Source organism: Lissotriton helveticus, chromosome 2_1 (genome assembly GCF_964261635.1).
Source record: "Lissotriton helveticus chromosome 2_1, aLisHel1.1, whole genome shotgun sequence".
NCBI classification, from domain to species: domain Eukaryota; kingdom Metazoa; phylum Chordata; class Amphibia; order Caudata; family Salamandridae; genus Lissotriton; species Lissotriton helveticus.
Genome location: NC_136059.1, coordinates 1194184010 through 1194211597, shown reverse-complemented (window position 1 = coordinate 1194211597; position 27588 = coordinate 1194184010). Strand labels below are relative to the sequence as shown.

The window sequence follows — 27588 nt, the reverse complement described above, 5'->3', positions numbered from 1 at the left end:
AAGGTCCCTATTTAAACAAAGGTACCTACCTCTGCCAACTAGAGACCCGCCATTTCTAACACTAAGAACTCGTATGTGTAGGAGTGTTTGCTGTTGCTACAATAGTATGAGTTGTTTTGCTTATAATTCTGAATTTACCTCATGTTATATAATGTTATAAAGTTTTCTAAAGCACTCAGATTACTCCAGCTGGAGTTTCCCGACGCTAGGATTACTGTATGATAGGAACAAGGGGGTGCAGAGAGCAATGTAAACAGCCAAGTTTTCAAACTTTTTCTGAAGATGGCCTCCACTGGTTCTGATCTCAAATGCAAAGGAAGAGGGTTCCAGAGCCTGGAGACATGAGAGCTGACATAACAGCCATCTAACCAGGCTTTCCTAACCCTCAGGATCACTGCAAGAGCAGTGCCAGATGATCTGAGGTGACAGCCCATGACTAAGGTTTCACCAGGAGGAACAGATATCGAAGTCCTCTATTGTTGAAGATTTTATGACACATGCACATAGCCTTAAAAAAGATACACGTTTTCAAAGGGAGCCAGTAAAGCTGTGATAGAGCCGGGGCACATCTGCTCATCTTGAAGGCTTTATGAGAAGATGCGCAGCTGCATTTGTACTCTGTGCAGCTTCTGGATTCTCCTGTTAGTAACATTGATATACAGGCTGTTACAATAATCCAGCATTGAATTTACCAGAGCCTGCACAACTGCCTTCCTGGCAGTTGTACCTACATGAGAAGATCCTAAGCCTACACAAAATCCTAAAGCTTCCTCAACTACTAGTAAAAATCTTAGAGCACTAGAAGGCATGGATTGGCAGTTCGGGCTGGACTGTTCCCATGAGGCACAGGGTAAGACTGATTTGCATATGGCCATGTCTGAACTGGGGTGGCAGAGTGGGCTAAAGAACGGTGATGGATTAAACCCAGATCTTTTGACTGGGTGTGAGTGTTTGATTGGTTCAGATGCTCCGTCCATCACCACCCCCTTTTGTACCGCTTTGGCCGCCATAAGTGTGGCAGGGTATGCTCAGACGTGAGTCCCTTGCTCACTTTGCCATTGGATTCAAGCAAGCTGGGCAGAAGACGGCTGTAATGCCAGAAACCGGTCCTCGGAAGCTTGTTTCAGGTCCAGGGAAGGCATGGCTTGGCAGTTCGGGCTGGACTGTTCCCATGAGGCACAGGGTTAGACTGATTTGGATATGGCCATGTCTGTACTGGGGTGGCAGAGTGGGCTAAAGAACGGTGATGGATTAAACCCAGATCTTTTGACTGGGTGTGAGTGTTTGATTGTTTCAGATGCTCCGTCCATCACCACCCCCTTTCGTACCATAAAGTTTTCTAAAGCACTCAGATTACTCCAGCTGGAGTGTCCCGACGCTAGGATTGCTGTATGATAGGAACAAGGGGGTGCAGAGAGCAATGTAAACAGCCAAGTTTTCAAACTTTTTCTGAAGATGGCCTCCACTGGTTCTGATCTCAAATGCAAAGGAAGAGGGTTCCAGAGCCTGGAGACATGAGAGCTGACATAACAGCCATCTAACCAGGCTTTCCTAACCCTCAGGATCACTGCAAGAGCAGTGCCGGATAAACTGAGGTGACAGCCCATGACTAAGGTTTCACCAGGAAGAACAGATATCGAAGTCCTCTATTGTTGAAGATTTTATGACACATGCACATAGCCTTAAAAAAGATACACTTTTTCAAAGGGAGCCAGTGAAGTTGTGATAGAGCCGGGGCACATCTGCTCATCTTGAAGGCTTTATAGGAAGATGCGCAGCTGCATTTGTACTCTGTGCAGCTTCTGGATTCTCTTGTTAGTAACATTGATATACAGGCTGTTACAATAATCCAGCATTGAATTTACCAGAGCCTGCACAACTGCCTTCCTGGCAGTTGTACCTACATTAGAAGATCCTAAGCCTACACACCATCCTAAAGCTTCCTCAACTACTAGTAAAAATCTTAGAGCACTAGATGCTAAACATATACACTTAGATGCTCCAGAGGGAGATATTTGCTGAATCTATATACAAAGCTGTTGTATGAGTATGTTGACACTATGGATGTTAGGGATTGCTACGTGTGTATGCAATTACCTGCATGAGTTACAGGAGGAATTACGTACCATTATATTCCTTTGATGTACAGAATTTCTTGTAGTTTATTGACAAGTTCATTTTATGGAACAGATCACCTTCAATATTATTATTCGAATTATGATCTGGTCTTTTGAGAGATTCCTGTTTTGAAGCATTTAAATTGTCATTCTGAAGTCAAAACAGTTGATGTAATGGGACATTTCTTTACACCAACGCTGTCACTAGACATGGCTCATGTACACTGACACAGTCTAACCTGTACTTTGCAGAGAATACATTCTTAGATTCAGTATAAGATAGGCAGAGATATATTCTAACTAAAGCTGCAAATCATTCAAAAGTGTCACCTTAGGCACAACAACCAGAAGAACATAGAATAGTGGGAAACATGGCTGCCCCATCTTTAGATGTATTTACAACAAGGAGTGGTGATGGACAGAGTCTCTGAATTAAGCAGAGTACTCTCACCCAGTCAAGAGATCAGGGCTAGATCCAACACCGTTTTTTAGCTCATTGCACCATCCCAGTTTCAGAACCTGGCTGTATGCAAATTAGTCTGTCCCTGGCCCAGTGCATCATAGGAACAGGGCAGACCAGACTACAAAAGCCAATTCTTACACTGGGAAGGAAACAAGGTGTTGGATCTAGCCCTGATCTCTTGACTGGGTGAGAGTATTCTGCTTAATTCAGAGACTCTGTCCCTCACCACCCCTTGTTGTAAATAATTTTGTCCACCCTAAGCGTGGAAGGGTATAGTCAGACATGAGTCCCTTGCTCATTGCACCATCAGGATTCAAGCAAGCCGGGCGGAAGACGGCTGTAATGCCAGAAACCGGAAAAAATCCCGGAAGCTTGTTTCCTTCCCAGTGTAAGAATTGGCTTTTGTAGTTTGGTTTGCCCTGTTCCCATCATGCACTGGGACAGGAACAGACTAATTTGCATACAGCCAGGTTCTGAAACTGGGATGGTGCAATGAGCTAAAAAACGGTGTTGGATCTAGCCCTGATCTCTTGACTGGGTGAGAGTATTCTGCTTAATTCAGAGACTCTGTCCCTCACCACCCCTTGTTGTAAACCATCTTTAGATGGGCAACATAAAAGGAAACTATGCATATTCGTGAGAAGATCTAATATTGACACAAATTTTGTGGATACCAGTGAATGTGGCTATACTTTCGAAGTTCGAAGACATTGGGAACGGTATTTAGGAGGAGTGAATCCTGTCTTTCCTGGAGTATATTATTTGTGGGAAAAATGCCATTTATAGATTACCGAAACAATGTAATGGAATTTGTTAGATGGGAATAGTTTTTCCAAAACAAATTGATGAATCAACAAAAGAGCAGTGCCATTGCAAGAGAAAACGTAGGAGCCATTTTTGGTGCTTTAATACCATCTGTAGGAGTGATACTAAACTCTCACAAGCTTAGAAAGTTCCTACTGTATATGACAAACCAGCTACTAGTACAGCTGGAGGATTTGTAGCCAGGGATACTGAAATGGTTGCGATTCGTTACATGGTTTTTCAGAATAGACTTGCTCTAGATGTCCTTCTTGTGAAAGAGGACGGAGTCTGTTGGATCTTAAAGGTTCAACAATGTTGCACCGATATACTGGCACAAGAGTAAGGAATTAAAGGATTTCATTAAAAATATTACTGATCTAGTCAAAGACCTGAGATGTTTAAAAGCTGATGGTAATCTAGGGAGTGGAGTTATGGGAAAAATCACGAGAGTCCTTGTGGTAATTGCTTTGTGAATATTGCTGGTGTTTGTAACTATCACAATTTGCAGATGAGCACAAAGGTAAAGGGGAAAGAAAAGAAAGAGAGCAGATGTAGAATTGGAGGATAGGCAGAGTCAAAACTATGATGAAATGAAGCTCTGGATGTTTTCAGAAGTAAAATGATGAAGACAACTAAACTGTGGTCAGTGATATCTGATAAGAAATTGATGTCATGGTTTGATTTGCCATCAAAGGGCAGACTGACACAACTTAGAAAGTGCTCACTCTTTACATGACACATTAACCAATAATTAGAGTAATAACCCACATGAAATGAATTTGCACCTTGCACACATATTAAGAAAAGGACAATGATCATGAGAAAATATATACTCAATGCACCCGAAAAGAGAGCTTAGGTTCTCGATATAGTGAATAATCTTGTATTGTGTTCTAATTGTCTAAAATAGCATCTTCTTTTAGTTCTAAAGCATCCTTTACAATTAAGTAATCAATAGGATTTTATATGTGAAAGTTATTACTGTGATGTATTACTAAGCTTTATTTGCGAACTACAATTATTCAGAGACCATTTTCATTTACTCTCTGTGTAATGCATAATTAAGTAATGAAAACTTTGTGCAAAACTAAAAATTAATAGCACGAGAGCTGAAACTTTCCTGACATGATCTTTAACCTAAAACGATAAATTTATTTCAATCTATGCACATATGGTACACATTTATGTTTTCCAATGCAGTAATAGATTATACTTGTTACTGAACATTCTTATGAGACAAATTATGACACTGACTGCCTTAACAAATGTATAAATTAAATTATACATACTTATGGCTAAATGTATACATGTTTATTAATTATGCTATATAACTTTAAAATGCATTTTACCTAATGTTATATTCTAGGTCTGTGTTTTCTCATGATTTCTGCTAAAAAGTATTTAATTACACAGCGGGTGTTGGATTAATGTATGATAATTAAATATTACTTTACATTTTTTTTCACTGAAAAAAGCAAAGGTTAAAGTAACGTTATAGTTAGATGAAATGTTCAGTGATAATGTAAAGTTATAATTATCTCAGGTAACTATAACTCATGCCCTACGGTAACTATAACTCGTGCCCTCATCAAGCACTGCTAATTACTCTACATATTGCTTTACTCATGACATCTTTGACATCATTGATAATATCACTGTGCATGGAAGGGGCGTGAGTTATAGGGCCACATGTATCAACATTAGGAATAATAATTACCTAACTGAGATTTTCTGTGAATCGCAATTTGGTAATATCTATTCCTAATGTAGTTAGCGATTCCTAGGGGTCACAAATTGACCTACCTCATTAATATTAATGAGGTAGGCTAAAATTTGCAACCCCCTAAGAGTCGCTAAAATCACGGGGATGGTGGCCTGCTAGGGTCAGCAGACCACCATGTCTGTGATTGCTTTTAAATAAAACCAAGTGGCAGCTAAGCTGTGGATCATCAGGTGTGAAACAGGCCAACACAGCTTGTCTCCTGGTGTGAATACCTCTTTGGTTGAAGTGAGGTCCCAAAAAGTTGCTTTCGTTCTTTCAGGAGGTCTTTACATGTGCATAGTAGGTGCAGCATGTCCTCTGATGCTGTGCCACATAGACGGCAGATGGAGTCCGCTTGGACCTTCAGCCAATATGGAAAGTGCTTTGTGCAAGGTAGCAGGCCTACTCGGTATTTCAAAAATTGGGTTTTGATAGTTTTAGCATACCCCAAGGCTAAAAAAGTTTGAGCAGCAGGGGTGGAGTAGGTATTCAGGGTCATCCAGCTGTGAGTGTTTTTTATTAGGGAAGCTTTATTCTCGATCCATGATAGGAGTTTGACTGATTTCCATGCTAGCTTTTTAAATGTACAGTTGTTGGTAGGTGTTTCCCAGAACAGAGTTAACCCTGTGTTAATCAGACTAGTCTGAAGATAGTTTGCGGCAGGTGATGAAGCTTGCCGTTGTAGTTCTAACCGCAAGTGGCGATTAAGAGTTCCTGATGCAGATTTCTGGACTTTGTCCCAGAAAAATATATATGCTCCTTGCCTGACCAGAATCGGTTTTGTACGCTGGACTCCAGCCTGATCTGGGCTGGCAAGGTGTGTTTAGGCAGGCCAAAAATAATTTGGTACGTTGTTATGACTATGCTATCCAATAATTTGGAGTCCCTACACCTCTGTGGTTCGCTACCCTAGGCTACTGTTGGTAGGAGTTTTGCCCGTATGACTTGAGCTAAGGGGAGTAATGAAGGGTGACTCAGTTTTGATTTGAGATTCAGGGAGGTCCAACAAGCGGTGCCAAGAAAAAAGGTGTTGTCTCCATTCATTTTTCCATTAAAAAAATTTAACAGTCCTACCGCAAAAACTGCTAAACGGAATTACACCAAATTTGGCAGAAAGCTAGCCCTTGGTCCAGAAAGCATACTTTTCGTGATTTGGTTTCAATCCTGCCAATAGTGTTAGAGAAATTACGGTTCATAAATGTATATTTCATGTCACAGAGGATCCAAGGACCCAACCGATCTTAAGATAAGACCTGATTGGCTGTCACTACACCAACAAAGATGTGGCTGCAGTCAAAATGCTTTATTCGATTAGTTAAAATCATAAAAGACAAAAATTGTGGCTGCAGTCATTTAAGGACTCAGGGAGTCAGTCCCCTGTCATGTGTGTGAAGAAGTAAAAAAGAATATATAGGGGCAAGGTGGGAATACCCTGCACCCGTAGACCTGATGAGAGGGGGATACGATGCAGGAAGTGGGGAGTCAAATTCGTAGTACAAAAAAGCATAACACCAGAAGTATATTGTTAACCTCATTTCTTTATATTTTGGTTTCTCCAATATCATTATGATTAAGTTACAATAAATTCATCTGTATAATTAGATTACATTTCATCCAACATTCCGTTGAAAAGACAAGTATACAAAGTTGAATATTTAGAAATCCAACATAGTTACAAAAGTCATATCTCTGAAATGGGCAATACAAAATGAAAGCATTGAAGTTGCCAACGTGTGTATCGTGGAGTACTGTCTCCACTTCTTCAGGGCAAGAACTGCAACAATAATCTCAAGAAAAGCATATAGTGTACGATCCAGAAAATCCCCAAACCAGTTCTGTAGCTGCACAAAAAACTTTTTTGTTGCACAAGAACTCCCAATTCAACGTATTGTCTTCTCAGCCATGCGTGAAAAATAATCCACAAGAGTCAATGCAAGACAGCAAAAAATCTATAGTACAGAGACAGAAAACCATGCATGGCCATTGGCCATCCAACTAAGCTATGTGTTTCACATTTATCCAATTTCAGCAACCGCATTTCCTTCTCAAGTTAACATGCAGCAATACTACAGCACTTTGGACATAAACCTCCTTCAGACAAACCAATCTTTGGGACACCCCCCTGCTCTCTCCCAACCCTACCCCACCAGGACCATGATCTTTTTTTTCGGCTCTGTGGATCCACAGAGAATCCGCGGCGCAGGGAAAAAAAAACACTACAGATTTTTTAGTTTCTGTTCCCCAAGGTAGGCCAGGGGGAGAGGGGCATGAGGGACAATTTTGTTAATCAGGAGAGGGGCGTGTGGCACTCACTTTCTAAGAATTAGTGAGGGCAGGAGGACCCATCTCCTCGGTCCGTGTATAAAGTTTAGGGGAGGATGCATCCGGCCCCTCCCCTAGTTAGCCCATTAGAACCTCTTAGATGACCCCATCCCTCAGAGGCAAGAATTAGATTTTGGGCTGGAAGGTGCACAGCCTCCCACCCGGCCCACCTCCCACAGTCCGGTGGCCTCTATGGCTCCTCCAAAAATATTTTAGAAAAGGGATAAAAGAATAATAAATGAAGCCACTTATTGCAATGCGCTTGTCAATAGACTTCTTACATTACGTTAAAAAAACTGAAAACACACCAAAAAAATGAAGGTTAAAATAACTTTATAGTTTGGAATTCTAATATCTTACTTAAAATTTTTAAAAATGTAGAAATTCACTGAAAAAAACAAAGCTAAAGCGACGTTAAAGTTAGGCAAAAATGTAATTTAAAACATACCATTTTAAACTAGCAAAACCTCTTGCATTCACAAGTTATAATTCTCTCACGTAACTATAGCTTGTGCCCTAAAGTAACTATAACTTGTGTCCCCGTCATGCACTGCTAATTACCTTACATATCACATCACTCATGACATGTTCAATGACCTCTTTAGTAACATTACGGCAATATTTGAAATTACATAACAGAGCACAACAATGTGCATGGCAGTGAAGCAACAAGGGGATTGATAGCATGTATCTGCACCTTAACCATAATCCTCAGTGCAGAGCGACTCAGCCTGGAGTGGAGTGATCCACCTACAAAGCAAAGAGGAAACTAGGGAATGCGCAGTGTGTCGGCAAGACCATTCCCAGTCTCCTATCTTAAGAGGTGGTCATCTTGAAGAGATACAAAGATGGCACATAGGTCTCAGTGGTTGAGAAGTGTTGTGTATAAGCACCATTCCATAAAGACACTACTTCTCAATTAACCTTGTTTTCCAGCATTTTCATGTAACGTAGTCCCCATTACGGCTTATCATAAGAGTTCCCAATCGATAGTCCCACTCAGAACTTGTAAGCTGTTCCCGTAGTTCTTGTTGCGCATGGTGGTGTATTGTTTATTGCAGAACCACTTACTACTATACAAAGATTATCTTTCGACATTGGATGACTTTAAACCTTGAGGGATGTAACAAACCCTATGATTTTCTATTATAAGGGGTAAGCATATAATCAGGGTAAGAGAGAGGAATGGTTATGATTCATGGGCTGCAACCTGTTTCAACATTTGTCTACACACTCGGACTTATATTACAAGGAAAAGGGAAGCAGGTGTCTGTGAATGGCTGTGGGAAATTCTTAGTGTATAAAAAGAATAATGGAGACTCATATTTAAATGTGGTGAGATCATACGTTGATTTTGTTCCTTGTTTTCTCTCGTTAGTCCCAAGCTACTGCACTGATTAGCACCCCTCTCCAAGAATGTCTGAGGTATCTCTTTGTTTTTTTTCCCAGGAGGCTGCCTTTCCCTATTGGTAGGATTTATTTGGGAGTTCTTAGAGGTGAGAAGGAAACTGCTACATGTTTTTCTTTGGCGCCCCTGCAATGAATGTTCAGACACCCATAAGGCAAAACTGGATGATGATGGTATTTATATAGTGCTTTCGAGACGCCTTGGGAGGCCTACAGTAATTATTCTCACACTCACTGTGCCCCAGAACACTACTTGCACGTCACTGATGATGCACAAGGTTGAAACTGTTTCCTTTCAGAGGAAACTGGTCTTGCAGCTCCCACTTCACTGTTCCTATTGGAGCAGTATGATAGATGATATGCATATGGTTGGTCCATGTTTACAAGGGCACGGTGAGCAAAAGTACTACTGGAATATTACCCTCAGTTCAAGCATTTCGAACATCCCACTAATTATTACTCGTATTGTATCTCACACACAACTCTGCAAGTGCAACGCAGAAGGGATTAGATTATTTTGCATTTTAGTGTGGTGGACTGCTGTCCGCATCACGGCACTAAAATGCATTATTCACTTATTGCTAACTCCTAGCTGAGTGACGAGGCATAGTGGGGCCTCTGCGGGATAGTGTTACTCAAATTGCCACACATTTGGCTGGAGAATGTCACTCACACACAAACTGAAACCATAGAAATGTCAGACATAAGCATAAGCAATCTGAAAACTTAGCTGCTATACACATGTTGACTATTCTGCATGGTCAAGAGGGATTTGGGAGCAGACAACCACCGGGAGGTCAGCTGCCTGGGCAGATTGGGAGGGTGGTGCATCCCATGAGCTGTCATTTTGTGTTTGGGTTACTTTTGCAGCCCGGTATAGCCCAAAGTATAACTAGCAAAACATTGGGCTCCCTGTCACAATTTTAGGTTCAGGTGACCTGGTGGCTGGTGACAGGGAGCTATTAGGCATTTTTCTGTGTGGTAGTTTAGATCAGCTCTGCCGTTAGTAATTGATTCTACTCACTGCGGAAATAAAATGTCTGGCGTTGAGTAAAGTGGAACAAAGGATTTGGTTGTTGAAAGAAGCGGCCACCTCGAGGTCAGAGGCGAGGCAGCAATGTCGGTGGCCCACCCAGCACAGCAGGTGTTGACTTGTGTGGCCACAGTGGTGGTGGCTTGTTCTACGCCAAAAAAATGGAAGGCTGAGGCAGAGTCCATGGTGCAGGTAAGTTCGAGGGGACTCTCCGTGTTCAGACGAGCATCCCCTCGTGGGAAAGGGAGGAGTAGGGCTTGTGCGGTCGGTAGCGCAGCTGTGTACTGGGGCGTCATTACGCCCCAACCAAACGCACTGTGAAAGATGCCACAATGGCGATCAATAATTTCTCATAAACCACATTTTTCTGGTTTTATCCATTCTTTTACTCCTCTTTTTCTATCTTAAATTTTAGTCCTTACACAAAATCATGCACCATTTTCCAATTTGCCACAGCACAGCAGTCCTGTCTTTTTTTTTACAGGGTCAGTGCAACTTTCTGGACTTGGCAGAGCTGGGTGCTGCTCACATAAACCGCAAGAGATGGTTGGGCCCTGCACAGATCGCCTGATGTCATCACGGGATCTAAACAAGGTAGACGCAAGAAGGTCCGGTACGACCTCGTCTGCCCCTCTGGTGGGTAGGTCTTGAGCAGCTTTTGGTGATCGCTGCATGGTGGACAGGAGAGTAGCGCCGTCAGAGCAGCGGGGTGGGGCTCTTTCAGCCTGGGGTGTTGCACAGAACCCTACTACCCACAGGGCAATATCGATTTGGCAGCAGGATGTGGGTGAGGGCCCCAGTTGGGGCAATGTGGTGGCAAAACTCGGGGCCACAATGTTGGACTATGATGCTGAAAGCCTAGAGGAAGGCGAGCTGAAGGATGAGGAGTCCAGAAGCAGGCGGAAGGGATCCGCAAATGTTATGTCCAGTGTGTTTTAGACAAGAGCAGGAGAGTAGACAACTGGGACTTTGGAGGCGCAGAGACCTCTGGCAAGGCGACAAGCAGCAGTACGGGCACCGTCTTTGGAGCCAGGTAAGTGGCCATTACAGTGGGGGAAATATTGGTTTCCACAAGAGTGGATGCAGGGCAGGACAGGGGTGCGGCTGCGTAAGGGAGAATATGTCATTGATATGGGTGTGGGAACTGACAAAAAGCAGGAAGGTTTGCAGGGAACACAAGGGGGCGGAGGAGAAGGAAGCATTGAGTGGGGGGAGTCAGGATGTGTGGGGGTCACAGGAGAAGGGAGAAAAGAAAGAACCCCTGGATAGCAAAGGTATTAAGGTAAAGAGATGACCTTTTATGGGGGTTTCTAAGACGTTGAAAGTGCATTTAATGTTAACCATGAAGGAACAAATATGGAAAAGAGAGTATGTTGAAACGCTCAAATTGGTGCATAGGGAGCTGCGCTCCAAAGAAGGTTCGAAGGAGGTGGCATATGAGCTAGCCAAGTGCCCAAAAGTTCCCGACGATTGAAAATTGGACTGATGCATTCTTTAATCTACACCAGTGTCTACTGTGAAAAGTATCCAGATCACTACATGGTCATGTTTAAGTACATGGAAGTTATCTGGAAAGCACACATTACGGGGGAGGTTATGCTTGGGTCCAGGACAAGGAGGAATTTAGAGTGAGATTAGCGTGGGTCCCTGAGGAGTAGTGAGGGGAGTTGGACTCTGATTTGTGGCAGCACACCATGGGGCAAGTGGTTTGCCGATCATGTCCTGGCCCTTTGAAGGGTGTCCCACCCAGGGAGGTGTGGCTGCCACTGGCAAAACCCAGTCTGGGGCAAGGGATACCTGCAGGGACTTTAATAATGGGATGAGCGCTCAGGAATATTGTACATTTCACCAAGAGTGCGCCGGGTGCGCCAGTAGGTAACCCATCATAAACTGTTTCGGAGTGGAAGGGGTCCAGCAGGGACAGGAATCCGGCCAATGGCAGCACGGGTCACAACAGCAGCAGCATTTTGCAGGCAGCCGAGGGGAAGTGGGCCCCAGACATCTAGTCCAAGAGGCTCATACTCTGGTTAAGCTGGACAGGTTGGAGTACTTGTTGGGTTTCTACGGGCGAGAGGAGGAAGCAGAGATTCTGGGGAATGGGTTCAGATGAGGTTGTCGTTTGGGTTGTAAGGGTCCGAGGGTGTGCCTGTGGGCAGATAATTTGAGGTCAGCAAAAGAGCACAAGCTAGTGGTCCATGACAAATGGGAGAAAGAAATTTTGAAGGGTAGGATGGCAGGCCCCTTTTATGATTGGGCAATGGAGGATTTGATTATTTCTCTAATATGGTTAGTGCCCAAAAAGGAGCAGGGGCGGTTTCACCTCATCCAGCACTTGTCAAGGCCACAGGGGTCAAAAGTGAACGATTTTATTGTGGAAGTAGCAGCTGTGTCATATTTTTCCATAGATGTGGCCATGTCGCTGATTGTGACGGCGGGCCCTGGAGCACTAATGGCAAAATGTGACTTGAAGTTAGCTTTTAAGCTGTTTCCGGTGCATCCTGAGGACTTTCACCTCTTGGGGATACAATTTGAAGGATGCTGGTATGTGGATAAGGTGTTACCAATAGGTAGCTCCAGAAATTGTGCTCACTTTGTGAATATTCCAGCTCTTTCGTGCAGTGGTTGTTTACTTGGCAGACAGGACATTAGTTGGTAATCCACCACCTGGACGTTTTCTTTTTTGTGGGGGGGATCGGGTTTGGCAGACTGACAGCAATTGCTGGCAAGGCTCCAGGAGCTCCTGGATGTCTTGGAGGTGCCTTTAGCACCAGATAAAACTATGGGTTTACAAAGGGTGACATCCTCTCTCAGAATTTGAGATTGAATCAGGACACGGTTGCCACAGGAGGAAAAAGAGATGCTAAGCCTTTTGGAATGCATGCTCGCAAAAGAGAAGGAGAAAGTGCGAGAGGTACAAGTGGCCACCTGAATTTTGCTTATAGGGTGGTAAGGGCAGGTAGGACTTTTTGCAGAAGAGTAGGTCTTGCCCTGTCAGGTCTTTCAGTACCTCATCATCATGTAAGGCTCTCAGCAGGGGTAAAAGAGGATCTAAGGATGTGGTGTTTCATCTTGAACTCTTTCAATGGGATTCCACTAGCGAGACAGGATGACCATAATTTTGATGTACTGATATTCTCTGATGCAGCTGGGGGAGTTGGTTTTGGCCTTTTTTAGCAGGGAAGGTGGTGCATTGAGACATGGTGGTAGCAGTGGGTCAATGCGGGCAGAAGTATTGCCTTGTTGGCGCTTAGTGGTAGCGGTGACCTTGTGAGGTGCAGAGTTGGCACACAAGAAGGTCCTCTTCCAGTAGGGGTCGGTGGTGGGAGTAGCTGTCGGGCGGTGACGTGGGGGAGGGGAGTAGTAATCTATGGATTACGGAGGATTACATGTAAGTAAACAAATAAATAAATAAAAAGAATTTCGTTGCATGCACTGCATCGCATTTGTGGATGCAGTGCAAGCAACGAAATTAGTTTTATTTATTTATATGTTTACTTACCTGTAATCCTCCGTAATCCATAGATTACTACCTCCCACCCTGCCCCTCCCCTCCCCACGTCACCGCACTCCCACCACCGACCGCTACTGTCCTCTTCAGAGTGGATACTGTCTGTAGTCGAGGTGGTGAGCAGGCAGTCAGCCAGGGATGCGCAGGTTCCTAAATTGCTGCAGGTGTTTGTTTTGGGCTGTTTGCACCACAATATTTCTTTCAGAGCACAGCAAATGCCAGATGTGGACAATGACATTGTGAATGCTTTGTCTCGTTCACAGTGGGGGAGATTCCCTGGGTTGGCCAGGGATGCCAACAGAGACACGACACCCATGCCAGAGCAGTTATGATTGGTAGGCAAAACAGGACGTGGTCGTAGGGTCGCTCACAGAGCCCACAAGGTGAGCTTACGGACAGGCATGGGTGGAATTCTTCGCTTTGGGTGTGCAGTGTAAGGAGGAGGGTTAGTTGAGGGCAGAGGATGTGATTCAGTTTATACTGGATCTAATTGAAAAAGGTCTGACTTGAGTTACAATTACAGGAAAACTGGCAGGAGTGGCTTTCATGGGCAAACTATTGAAGGGTTACACTCCTTTAGCGGGGGAGTTGGGTTGCAGGATGCTGGAAGGCTGGGCTAGGGAAATGGAGAGTAGGGGGTGGACGAGAAGACTGATAACTTGGCAGTTATTGTGTACAGTACTGGGGCAGCTGCCACGGGTGTGCTACAAGGAATAAGAGTGTTGCTTAAATTCAGTAATTATGTTGTGGATGTTCTTAGGTGCATTTCAGGTGTCATAATTTTTGGGAGGAAGGGGCCAGGAAGGGGTGCTGCGGGAGGATATTACCCAAAGTAGGGATAGATGGGAGGTATGGCTTCATCGGTCCATGACAGACCAAAGGACACAGGCTAAGAAGGTAGTCAGGCAATGCCCAGTGAAGTGGGGGTTCTTTGAGCAGCATGCTGTGGGGACAGAGCAGGTTTGGTTTTCAGACACAGATCAGAGAAAAAGTCCTGATCTGTGTTGCCAAAAGCTCTTGTCATATTGGGGCTGCCTCCTGCTGATTTTGGAACCCATTTGTTCTGCATTAGCGCAGTGACAGAAGCAGGGGAATTGGGCTGGAAGTGTGACGAAATTATGCGCTTGGGGTGTTGGTCGTCAGATTGCTAATGGTGCTAAGTGAGGGTATTGGAGGAGGAAACAGGGACCAGGAGGCAAGTACTTTTGTAGCCTTACTGTTGTTTTTTCTCCTTCCAGGTTCCATGACAGGTCCAGTAGCAGACGATGTAGCCATATGGATGATGGGGCACGTTTTCATCAAGTGGGTGGAGGTGCAAGCCCATCAGAGAACTTTAGATGCATTTTTGGGTCTGAATAAACGTTTGTTTCCAATTAGATAGAAGAGTAAAGGGGAAATGCGTTGGAGGAAGCTGTTACAGTGCCTAAACGGCATGATCGAGGGAGGTAGGTGTCAAGATGTGTTGATCATATACACTCAGATGAAAATGACCTGGTGCGGAAAAAGAGTGTGGAGAGCAATGAAAAATGACTTGCTAGAAATTAAGGATTGGTCTGGTTGCTTTGTCTTATGGACATGGTTTATCATGATGAGGTTTCCGAATGGGCCGACAAAACCTGCCACAATTGACAGAGCACGCGGAAAAGTCAATCGGGAGATGGCCCGTTTAAGCAGGGAGGCTGGCCTGGGTAGAATTTGCAATTCTGACATCAAATTTGAGAATAATGAGTTTTTTCGAGGTGACGGGGTGTAGTAGTAACATGTATGTTCTTTATATTCATTCAGGGAGCGCCTGTCCATTGCTCCGTGTTCTATGATATTGTGTGTATTTACAAGTGGCCCTTTCCGCTCTTTGAGAGGTGAGTAAGAAATTCCAGGTCAGTTACTTTCTGAGCTGGAGTCCTGAGTAACCGGTCATAGCGTGCTGTGGGTAGTGTTGAAGGAATAAACTTCTTTCCTTAAGCACTGTTTGTCCACCTTTCACCCTTTTCTACATATTGGCGACGAGCGGAACACGTGCTATATTCAGTCATCGCCCACCACCTTTATGGGTTTTTGGACACCGGTTGCTGTGTTTCTGAGACCTGGCTGGCAGATCGCTGCGCTTTACAGACGCTTTTGTGCGCTTCTGAAGGCTTTCCAGGGGCATTTCGGGGCACAGTGCAAAGAGTGCTCCTGTGGACCCTGTGTTTTGGGGCAGTTGTGCAAGTCTTTGGGACAGCCGTGCAAGTCTTTGGGACAGCCGTGCAAGACTTTGAGACAGCTGCAGGAGTCTTTGGGTCAGAGGCGCAAGCCTTTCACCAGCGCGAGGCTTGTCCCAACTGGGTGCGCCCATATGTCAGTGCGCTGTTTCGTGCAGAGCAGGTCCTGACATCATCTGACGTCCAACTAGACGGCTATATTGGTGCACCATGGGTGGAACCGACATTGTACTTTGCAGGTGAGCGAATGCAGTCAGAGTTACCATCTACTTCAGGCTCGCTTTGGCATCTGCATCATCAAACAGAAGTCAGGTTGACGCCCGTGAGGGCAAAGTGCTTACCAAGTTTAAGGAATCAGTAATGTACTGATTTTTGCAAACACAATGATATTGTTTTCAATGTAACTTTATTCTTTCTTTTATTTGTTTATTTAAGGGAGAAGGTGATGTAGTAGTGTCATTTATGTTCTTTATATTCATTCAGAGCGTGCCTGTCGCATGCTCCCTGTTGTATGATAATGTGTGTAGTTACAAGTGGCTCTCGCAGCTCCTTGAGCGGTGAGTCAAAATTCCAGGTCATTTACTTTCAGAGCCGTAGCTCTGACCAGCCTGTCACAGCGCGTCATGGGCGTTGTTGAAGTAATTCATCTTTCCATAAGCACTGTTTCTCTTTTCACCCTTTTCTACTCAGGATGCACTTATCGCATGTAAGTATGGATTTATATTTGTTGGCATTGAGAGAGGCTTTGTCCAGGATTCTGAATGTTAGGGAATTAAGTTTCTATGCAAGGAGCCAATGAGAAGCATGAAGGGGGCAGAAAAAGTGACTGGTCTCCCTTCTTCTGGAAGATGGTATCTCAAAACTTTGCAGGACTTGTCAGAAGTTTAGTTGCCAGTTGGCATACCATGGCCAAAGGGAGAGTAGGCAGGTAGTTCAAGGTTCATTTTAGGACGTTTGGTTGCTTAGGGGTTCAGACATGCAGTCATAGGCTGTAGGAGAAATACACACTTTTAAATGTAGATATGCACTACAGTTTAAGGAGAAAGATGCTAGATGGGCTTGTGGGTGCCGTAGGGGTGAGGGACAACGGTTAGTTACATTTAATGTCTAGCAAGGTTTAGTTTTGTAAGGCGGTTGCCAGGCAAGTTTTTGACGTGCACATGTTGCAATAAAATTGCATATTTCACACAACAAAGTGGTCTGTGTTATGTGCTGCAACCCCATCTCCCAACATCATCTGGGCGTCTCATCCCAATATATTGTTCAATCCCACTTATAGTAGGCATGTTTTTCCTTGAAATTCAATGCGCATGTGGCCCACAACAAGCACGCCAGCCACACCCTCTTAGTGATTGTAGTCTCTCTTACCCGTCAGGTGGCTCCCACTGGAAAGCACCATCCTTCTCCGCGCTGCTGTCAACAGCTCCCCCGCTCGGCTCCATGTCATACCGACGGACGTCGACGCAGACAGGGTGGTCTTGAACACGAGTGGGCACAGTGCATACCGGCGTCTCCTTGGCGCGCAGTGGCCCACCTGTGTAAACAAAATCACTGCCCCTCACTCCCCCCGGGTCTCGCGCCTCGGGTCAAGGAGCGTTACCTCCTCTATCTGCCGTCCAAGCTCTGGATAAAATACGGAAGCCGGCGGAGGCGCGGGCGTGCTTTCACGTTGTGGTGATGATGTGACAGGAATAGCGTAGTCGCTCTTCGAAAACGAAAGCGGCGATACAGGAGAGAAGCTGCTTGCAAGGTAGCTCGGGTGGCGCTGGAGATGAGTTTATCGCTCTGCCCCAGGCACCTAGCGGTGCAGCCCAGTGTGTCCAGGACAGCAGACTCGCATGTCGGTGTTGCTCTGTGCCATTAATTACATTTACATATTTTATACAGATATTCTCGCCGTTTTCCGATGTTGTTGAAGTTCCTATTCATCTCTTCTTCAAAATGACGTCCCATGAATTCATTTTATTGTGGAGTTTTAAGCAGCACGTGCAACATCGGTTTGGTGTCGACAACAGCAGCATAGGGTTGCAGGCAAAAATATAAAAGCAGATTGGGGCAACATAAGCGTAGCATCAAATACAAATTAAAGTTTGGATGCAAATTATGGAGCCAAATAAATGCAAGTATCAATCAAGGAATCTTATGTTTGAGTGTCAGTGTGAGCTCCTTAACACTGTAAGACAAAGATCAGCTTTTCAAATGTTACCTTGGTTCTCCTTTCCACTCGCCTTCTGAATCTTGCCCTGTTGTCAGAGATATTAAAGTGACCGAAAGAGGATGCACACTTTTTTTTTATTTCAATTCCCCTTTATTGCGACTTTGAACTAAGAAGCCACCCCTAGGATAGTACAACAATATAAGAAAATATATTCAACTAATCATAAAAGCAATAAAGAGCCCCGTTCGGACATTAGTTCCCTACCAACAAAAGTAAGGTGAAATTGAACCGTATGTAACCGCGTGCAATAAAGCGAAACCAAGTAACTCGATGTAGCTTGTATGTAGCAATTTGCAGATGTAAGAAGAGACATTTGGCAATTGCAGTAAGTAATCAACCACAAATTGGCACAGTTGAAATAGAATCATCTTTGTATACTAATATAAAGTAGTCTCATAAAAAAGAAACAGCTGGGAAAAAGAAAACAAACATTAGAAGGAAAGAGTAAACAATAGAAGAAGGAAGTGGAAGACATGAAAGAGGAAACTGTCTAGCTAGATAGTGGTATATACATAATGTTATAAAGAGAACCTTATGGAGGCAGGGAAATTATAGGTGAGGAGTCTGTGCAATAAATCTGTCTCGTGGACCCCAAATATTTCTAGCTGAACCATTAGAGACCACCTTAGGACCATGCAAGCAATGTGCGCTACGGATGTAAGTGACCCATGCCCACCATGTGTGAAATGTAATATGATTGGCAGATTTCCAGTCCATTAAGATCTAATACAGGGTTTAAATGCCCACAAGTTTTTTTTCGAAGTAGCTAAGATGAGGAGGAGAAAAGAACAGAACAACTTGTTAGAAATGGGATTTCTGGTTGGCTAGTGTATGCACCTAAGCCAAGCAGAACCTACAACTCTAGTCAGGGTAAGGGAGTTACACACCCAAGATAATCCCTGCTCACACCCTTGGTAGCTTGGAAGAGCAGTCAGGCTTATCCCAGAGGCAATGTGTAAAGCGTTTATACAACACACACACACCAGAGACACACTTCACATACCATAAAAGAGACTCCACACCAGGTTATATAAAAATATCACGTATATTGAACATAAACACATAGACCACGATCACATAAATCACAATCACTTTGCCGACTAGGCAAGGGTCACCACCATTAGAGCATGACAGGAAATATTTTTAGGTTGCATATGTCACAAAACCCCTCCACTTCACATAGTAGGTAGATTCAGAAAAATTACACTTGTTTCTCTGTTTTCAGAAAGGGAATAAAGCAAACGTTATCACAATCATCCAGCAATATGATGCATTTGAGGAAAATACAGAGTTGTCAAATTCATATGCTCCCTCACCAGTGGACCTTGGGCACAGCGTTTCTGTGCTTCGATTGCCCTGTAGGTTATCGGGCTGCCTGCCCCTGTATGACACCGAGTGCGGCCGTTGAGGGAGGAAAAGGGCTGAGCGGGACCTCCTTCAAGGATTCCTTCCCAACTGGCTAAATGCAGCTAACAGAACAAGTACCCCCAATGAGACCACAATGCAGGGGGAAAAACAGAACTCATGAGCCACTTGTCTGGCCACGGCGGACAAACAACTGCCTCACAGTGCGCTTTTTCTTGTTTCCAGAGGTGTGAGGCGCCACTCTTTTGTTGATGTGTGGAGGCACGTTGGACCGGTGCGGCTGATACAGCAAAGGCGAGGTTGCATATGGCTGGGTTTGAACTGAGATGCCAGTAGGTAGTTATAGTAGGGACCTAGGGCCCGATGTAGGTAATTCTTATTTACCACTTCTTAAATACCGAATTTTACCGATTCGGTATTTAAGAAGTGGTAAATATGAAGGGGGGAGATGTAGGTATTTCCAGATGTGTAAATACCGAATCTGTAAGATTCGGTATTTACCGAATCTGGAAATACCGAATCGGTATTTCCTATTGATTCCTATGGGCTGTGAAGCCCATAGGAATCAATGGTCAATACCGATTCTGTAATTACAGAATCGGTAAATACCGATTTTAGCAAGGGTGCAGGGGGTGTCACTTTGACACACTCTGGCACCCCAAAAATAGGCATGTGCGCCATGTGGCACACAGACATGCCCTAAGGGCATGTCTGTCTGTCACATGGCTAGGTGTGCATGCACACATGTGCATGCACACCTGAAATCGGTATTTTAACACCCAATTGATTGGGTGTTAAAATACCGATTTTGTAGGGCCTTTGGGACTCTGAAGAGTCCCACCTACATCTGAGATTTACCGAATCGGTAAAAATACCGATTCGGTATTTTACAGAATCGGTAAATTTACTGATTCGGTAAATTTACTGATTCTGTAAAAATAAGTCCCTACATACCAATTCTTCAATACCGGTCTGTAACGGCCGAACATACCGATTTTCGGCCGTTACCGACCGACCTACATCTGGCCCCTAGTTTCCATAGGAAGAGCATTTGTTGTTTTGGTAATAACTTTGGAGCCCTTTGACGAATCTTCAGAAAACTTTCAAAACCAGTTTGCCGCTCACTTGAGCTGCTGTATGGAAAGTTTCGGGGTGATTTGTCAAATGGGGGCTGAGAAAACGGGTTGTCCCAAAACACGTTTTCCCCATGCACTTTACCATATGGATTTTGAACCCGACTACAACCCGAACCGCTGAACAGAATTACACCAAATTTGGCAAAAATCTAGATCTTTGTCCAGAAAGAGTGTTTTTATGTAATTTGATGTGAATCTGTTCAGCAGTGTTGGAGTTATTAAAGAAAAAATATTTAAGCATATTTTAATAGAGCCTCTGCGGATCCAACACGTCTCAGAATGAGATCTGATTGGCTGCCACCACTTCAACCAGGAAGTAGTGGTTGTCATTTGGGGTTCAGACTCACCGAGTCCCAAGAAAAAACATTAAAGAAAATACAAGGGAAAGGGTAGGAATACCCTGACCCCTCAGGCTTGAGGTTGGGATCCTACAGGGATCCAGCTGGGGGCTAAACGAGTATTTTTTTATTAAAAAAATCCCACAAATCCACAGAGGATCCGCAGATCTGTGAGAACATTTAAAAAACAAACAGTTGCTGTTTCCTGTGCTTGGTTTTACTAGTCCCCCAGAAGGGGCAGGTCACGGGGGAATTCATTATGAAATAATGGGAAGGAAGGCACACGCGGCCCCCTCCCAGGAAGATTTTGGCCCCCGAGATCCCATCACCTAGGGCCTGGCCGATGTATAAAATGGGGAGGGGGGCCTTAGCAAAAACGGGAAAGGGCTGTGTGCCCCCCCAAGGGGGCAGTGTTCGGCCCCGGGAATCCCACACCCCATGGTACGGCCTTGCTTTAAATAGTGAGGGGGGCATGCGGCCCTCCTCCTGGATCCATTAATGGCCCTTGGGGACCCGGACGGCTCCTGTAGTGTCTCGGGGGGGGGGCCACTGTGGGACATAGCGGTTTCCCTGCCCGTGCTGGCACTGGCAGGGAGACCTGTGTTTGATCTCGCTTGACAAGAGCAATTTTAATGCTCCCGCCAAGTGAGATCAAACATTAAGTTAACTCCCAGAGGGCAGGAGCATGAAAAATGCTCCAGGCTGCTGGCAGCGGGCTTTTCATCTGTTTCCTTGCCGGCACTGAAAAGGGCAAGGAAAAAGATGAAAATATTGCTCCTTCCTGCAGGGAGCAGCATTTCTAACTGCTCCCTGCAGGCAGGAGCAATGCCAGCTCCCGTTGTGTGCAGGGAGCCAGCTAGGGCCATGGAGGGCTTGGGTTACCCCTGCAGCACCCTACAAGGATGCACAGGGGGCCTTGGGCTGGCTCCAGGGCACACACCCTTTATTAGCTAAGCCCCAGGGCATGGGCTCCCGTGGCTGAAATAGGCCCGGGTGGAGTGGCTGCGTGCCCCTCTCTATAATATGGCCAGGCCACCAAAAATGGTGTCCCCGGGGCTGAGATTGACTCTGGTGAGGAGAGCTTCATGACCCCCTCCATAAATCCAGCAGTGGACCATGGGCTCCCCAGGACCAAAAGTGGCCCAGGGAGAAGGGTCCGTACCCCATCCCCACAAAAATGTATTGGGTCCAGAGGGGAGGGGCTACGTCCCACTCTCCCGAGTTGGCTGCCTTTGGGGAGTTGGACACAGGGCCTGGCTACAGGCTAGGCCCTGCGGCCAACCCCCCACGAGCATGGCCAAAGGCCATGAGTCACGTGGGGTAGGCTGCATGCGGTGGATGACTGCAGAGCCTGGTTGAAGGCCAACCCTCCAATGTGCACAGACAAAGGCTGTGAGCAGCGGCGGTTGGATTAACCTATGTTGATTAAATATTACTTCACAAAAGAATAAACCTAGAAATTCACTGAAAAAACAAAGGTTACTTGGACGTTATACTTAGTTGCCATGCACTGTTAATTATTCCACATAAGTCATGACATCTTCTGTGACATCATTGATAATATCACCGTAACATTTCCAATAAAATAATTGATATGAAAATTGTGCATGGTGGGGAGCAAGTTATAGTTACTTTAGGGGGCACGAATTTTAGTTTTTTCAGATAAGCATAACTATAACAGCTGAACTTCTATGGTTTTGTGTGTCTAAAATATGAACCTTTGTTTTTTTTAGTAAATTTCTACGGTTGATTTAATTCTATTTCCTAATTATAGCATCCCTGTAACCTTTGTTTTTCCAGTGAATATATATATAAATATCAAATCACCATAGGTTAGTTAGAAAAATTAAACTTCAAATATGTACCACACTCTTAACATTAATGGGAAGGATGATGCTATTTTGTGTTGCTACCACATCACATCAATGAGTTATAACCAGCAAAATGCAAAGTTGTGGTCTGTGTGGAGACGTTTCAGTAGGACAGCAAAGGGAAACAGAGGCTTTAAAAAGGATTAAAAATCTTTTTTTTTTTTTAATTACATAATGTGTGCCAGTTTGGACAAAAACACGTTGCCATGCTTTCAATATAATAATTTGCAGAAAAAAACTACCAGGCTCGTGGGAGGGCCAAACACTTTCCTTCAACATCGTATTTCACATAAAAACTAAATATGAGTCAGCGCTTGATTACTCAAAATGCTGTCACGCTATGATGTTCTGAGAATGGAAAGCATGTAATAAAAGAGAGAGGGAAAGGGTTCGACGGAAAACGAAAAATAAAAGGAAGAATCAAGAGGGATCATGTAAAAGACAGAAGGATATTAAAGAGAGAGGGGAAAAACAAGAAGTAATAAAGAGAGCGCCAGAGTGAAAACAGAGTGAGAGGGGCAGGGAAAGAGAGGGGGGACAGAAAAAGATAGTGAAAAAGTGTGGGAGAGAGAGAAAGATGAAGAGAGACCACTTACCAACTGTAATTGCATTAAAGGTATTTTCGTGCGGTGTATTCCTAGAGGAGGGAGCGCCTAATGCGGAGCAGGAAATATCAGTACTTTATGACATTGTAATAGTATTTACCCTATGGCTTCTAATTACATTAATAATAACAGGTATTACTTTAACATGAAAATATTAACTTGTCCAACTGCTGGATCACAAAAGGTTGTGACACCAGCCAGGCCTCAAATTTGTGCCCCTCCGGGTGCTGACATGTCTCTACTGCACTCTTCTAGTTCTCTCAGTTATCTTTACAGGTTGTACGACCTTCCCGTGGCTTTAGGAGTGTAGCCAAGTTTGAAAAGAGATCTTACAAATAAGATTGGATGTGTTTTCATGTAGCTGAAAATGCCATACAAAGTTTGTTAATAAAACTGCTTCATGCTCGTCTTGTAAAGAGAACGTTCTCTTAAACATCCTTCGGCAAATTGATTATATTTAACTGTAAGTGCTGGTCAGTGGCTATGTAGACAATTAAAATCATTGCAAGACGTGGCAATCTGAAAAAAATCTGCGCACCTGCCTGCCCCACACAGCCCGCAGAACTAAATCATCCAAATTCCAGCCCGGGGCAGAGCCTTCCTTACCTTAACCGCTCTCCGGACATAAATTAAGTTCACACAGACTACAGTAGCCTTTGCAAAATGAAATCACACTTCTACTATGCCTGTTTGGGACCCGACAACAGGACTTACCCATGGACTCCCTGACTTCTTGGTCTCAATCAAACCAAGGTCTAGCCTATTTGGCGCTTTTGCCTAGAATAAGATGCAGTTTGTAGAATCTGTAAATTTGGCTATTATTATGTGTAAGGCTGGCGCCCGCGGGCCACTACTAGGCCAGGGCAGGCACTACAGTAGGGCATAATGGAATCTTGTGGAGCCATCGCCGGAGCTATCACAACGGTGACCGAGGTCACACCACCAGGCTCAAAATCATAAAAACAGCGTTGGTATGGCAATGGAATGCAACTTACGGTTTACTCTTAGTAGTGTGTCGGGCACTGCCTTATTAACTTGATATGGCATAGCTGCGCAGGCCTGGTGGCTAGTGCCTCTGCTAATCAACGCCATCGGGATGACTATGACTCGCGGGTGGGGTGCGGCTGCGCGGGTCTGCGTGCCAAGGCGTCACGTGGCAATCTGTAAAAAATGTGTGCACGCTGCCTGCTGCACACAGCCCTGCAGAACCAAGTCCATCCAGATTCCAGCCTCATCAGTGTCCCTACTCCCGCCCACCACCAGCAACACTGAACCAAGGGCCGCGACCGCCATCGTATGATATGAATATTGGCTTAGGCAGCTCTCGCAGCCGCAACACTTCACAGTGACTCAGTCAAGAGACAATACCAACACTCTGCACAATAAAGCAGTCATGCTGAGACTTATCATCAATGCCAGTTGTGACGTGCAGATGCCATCATGTGTAGACCCGGCCCTTATAAGTAAGTGCCGGTGTTAAGCACTGGAAAGCACCGGCACAAATTAAGCACTGTCTGTATATGGACAGGCTCAACTCCTTTGATGAGTCCAATGTCCCTCCCTTCCGATCTCACTATATCTCTAAGATCCATGGGTAACTTTTCACTTGTCATCATAGGGAACAGCTCAACTGTTTGATTGGCCAATTTAAAAGCAACATCTTCTTCATGAGTTTGGAACTCCACACCCTCTGGGGTGCCATAAATGGTGCAATTCAACTTACACAACAGATCCCAACCCAACAAACTCACAGGACTCAAATCACATGACACAAATTGGCGATTCTCCTCAAAATACCCTATTTTTACATGTATATCCTCGGTTATGGGGTTTGTCACTTGTTTATTTGCAACTCCTACAACTGGGATTCTCTTTCCCCTGAAGGGTAGGCTTGGAACTTCCAGTGCAGAGGGTTGCTCCAGTATCAACTAGAAATGATATGTGGTGGACATTTACCTCACCATCCATAAACGGACTATTCTGGTCTACCTCAAAGACAGTGCAAAGCACACAATCTTCCTCTCAGGCACCACCAGGCAGACTGATCTGAGCTAAAATGATCAATCATATCAAATATGGTATAATGCTGGAAAGGATTGCTATTCTGGAAAGCATTCTGATTCATATTTGGAACTTACTTTGAAGTGAATCTAGGGCCATTGGCGGCTTGTTGTGGCATTGGGCGTGGTGGAACGTGCATCACTGGAGTTTGGTTTCTGCACATTTTGTGACTGCAAGGGGTAATTATTCTGAGGCTGTGCAAACCCTGTATTTTGATCCTGATTGGCATTAAGAGATCATTCTCACTTCCTATACCACACCTCCTTTTGAAATTGTGACAGGAGTTGGATTTCTTCAAAGTAACTGCATCAATCCCAGTACTCTGGTCAATTGGGACACCACAACCTCTACCTTGTGGCTGTAATCCACCTCTACCTTGCATCACAGGAGCTCCCTGCTGATACACGCTTTGCATAGGAACATTTCCAATAAAAGGCTAACTCTGACCTCCTCTCTGAGCAGCCTTCATTTGCTCCACCATCAATTTCTTCTTCAATTTCTTCTTCTGCATTTCAATTTCTTCATTACAGTACTTTGCATATCTCATAATCTCATCAACCGATTTTTTCTGCCAACAAATCAAATGCTCCTGAATCATCATGCTAACTTCAGGTCTCAGTCCCGTCACAAACCTGGACACAAAATGTCCCATATCCTCAGCCTCCTTCTTCTCCAGCTGACTGTACTGCTTAAATGCCTGCAGCAATCTTTCATAATATGCATGAGTCGACTCTTTAGGTTCTTGGGTCATCCTGTCAATCTTAACCCAGCCAAAATCTTGAGGCAATACCTTTGCTTTCAACCACGTCCTCACCTGGTTATACTTTCTCAATACTGTGGGTAACGGACTGTTTGTCAATGAATCTCTTACTGGCTTCTACTTGTGCCATTATGTGGCTATTTAACATCCTGTCCACAAATCACTTGGAACTACAATATCAAACAAGGTATTCAGATCAGTCCACAAAACTGCTTAACTTGTTTGTACTATTCTACAGCCATCTCTTTCAATCTTGGGAAGTCATTTGTGAATGACACATTATTACTCCTACTCCAAGGCACATGGACATAACCTCTGCTGGGTACTTCCCATAAGGGGAAACTTGTAGTATCCACGCCTTCTTCTACCAGAGGAGGCAGTTCTCCCATAGATCTTTTTCAACCGTTCCTTTCTGCCTATTTACCTTCAAACGCATCTTGCACACTCCAAATCCGAATGTTTTTAATCAATTCTCGAATCCGAAATTTTGTTCCTGATATTCTCATTCACTCTATGTCCTTATCACTAAAAACAGAGTTGGTGCTTTTCTGTTAGGCTTTACTCGGATCCAGATCTACCTCATATAACTGAGCTGATTCAGATAATTTATCAGAGACTTGCCTCATCCATCTGGTAACATCCTTATTCATAAACAAAAGTTAATTTTCTCAATGAGTATCTAATTGAGCCAATTCAAGACCTCCATTTCTCATTTAGTCTAAATCTTGTTTTAATTTACCTGCATCCACCAAGTTTACCCTCAATGAAGACTGAATCGTACCTTGATTCAATTTGAGCTCCCACTTTCATTCAGAGTGGCATTGAGAACCTTCAACCATTCATTATTTATTGAGCGCTAAGGATAGGCTGCACTCCAGAGGCTTTAGCTACTGCCCTTTCTATGGGTATGTTACTATATGCATTTAGGGGTGGCTCCCAGGTTAGCATACCCATCTCTAGCAATCCCGGGAATTACCTTATAGGTCCAAATCCTGTTTGGGTCATCGTTGAGTCTGCACTCACACCACAAGGCGTAGTCGCATTAACTGGAATTAAAGGAGCACATCCTCCCGCATTCGAACTTGTAGAGCATTCTCTGGGGCCTTTAGCTTGGCAAAGATAGCCAAATTGTGTGTTACATTTCTTGCAGAACTAGGGGGCTTATTGATGACAGGCTTGGGTTGCCGCAGCATCACTTATTTTGAAGCTCCGGTGGCGCAAGCCTCTCAATCATATCTGTGAGGTGAAGCAGAACCACCCTGCCTGGCTTTGCATAGCCTTATAGATATGAAGTGAAACAAAGGAGCTCAAGTCACTGCGTTGCCTTACTCTGCGTCAAGGAGGCGCCCCATAGCCTTGGCGGTGGGTGTTCACATGTAATACCCATGGATTTTGATACTGCCCCAGATTTACTTAACCACTTAAACCTGGGGCAGCACCAAAACCGTATGCCTTCGCACAGCAGGTGTAACAAAGAGAAATACGTTTATTTCTCCTTGTTTTTCCCCTTTCCATGTGTGCTGCATTCTGCACACACAGAAAGAGAAAAACACGTTTTAGGATTATTTTTGTGCAGGAAGGTGTCCCTTCCTGCACAAAAACAATACTGTTTGCAAC

General features: G+C 44.4%; 1 protein-coding gene across 1 annotated transcript in view; it reads right to left on the bottom strand.

Moving 5' to 3' along the window:
- LOC144819673 (NACHT, LRR and PYD domains-containing protein 12-like) overlaps positions 1-17251 on the bottom strand; it is a 778723-nt gene extending 761472 nt beyond the window's left edge. The window contains exon 1 of the mRNA XM_078677475.1: positions 16986-17251. Coding sequence (XP_078533601.1) covers positions 16986-17059 — 74 coding nt within the window. The 5' untranslated portion in view covers positions 17060-17251. The remainder of the gene's footprint in view (positions 1-16985) is intronic.
- Between the last annotated feature and the right edge of the window lie 10337 nt (positions 17252-27588).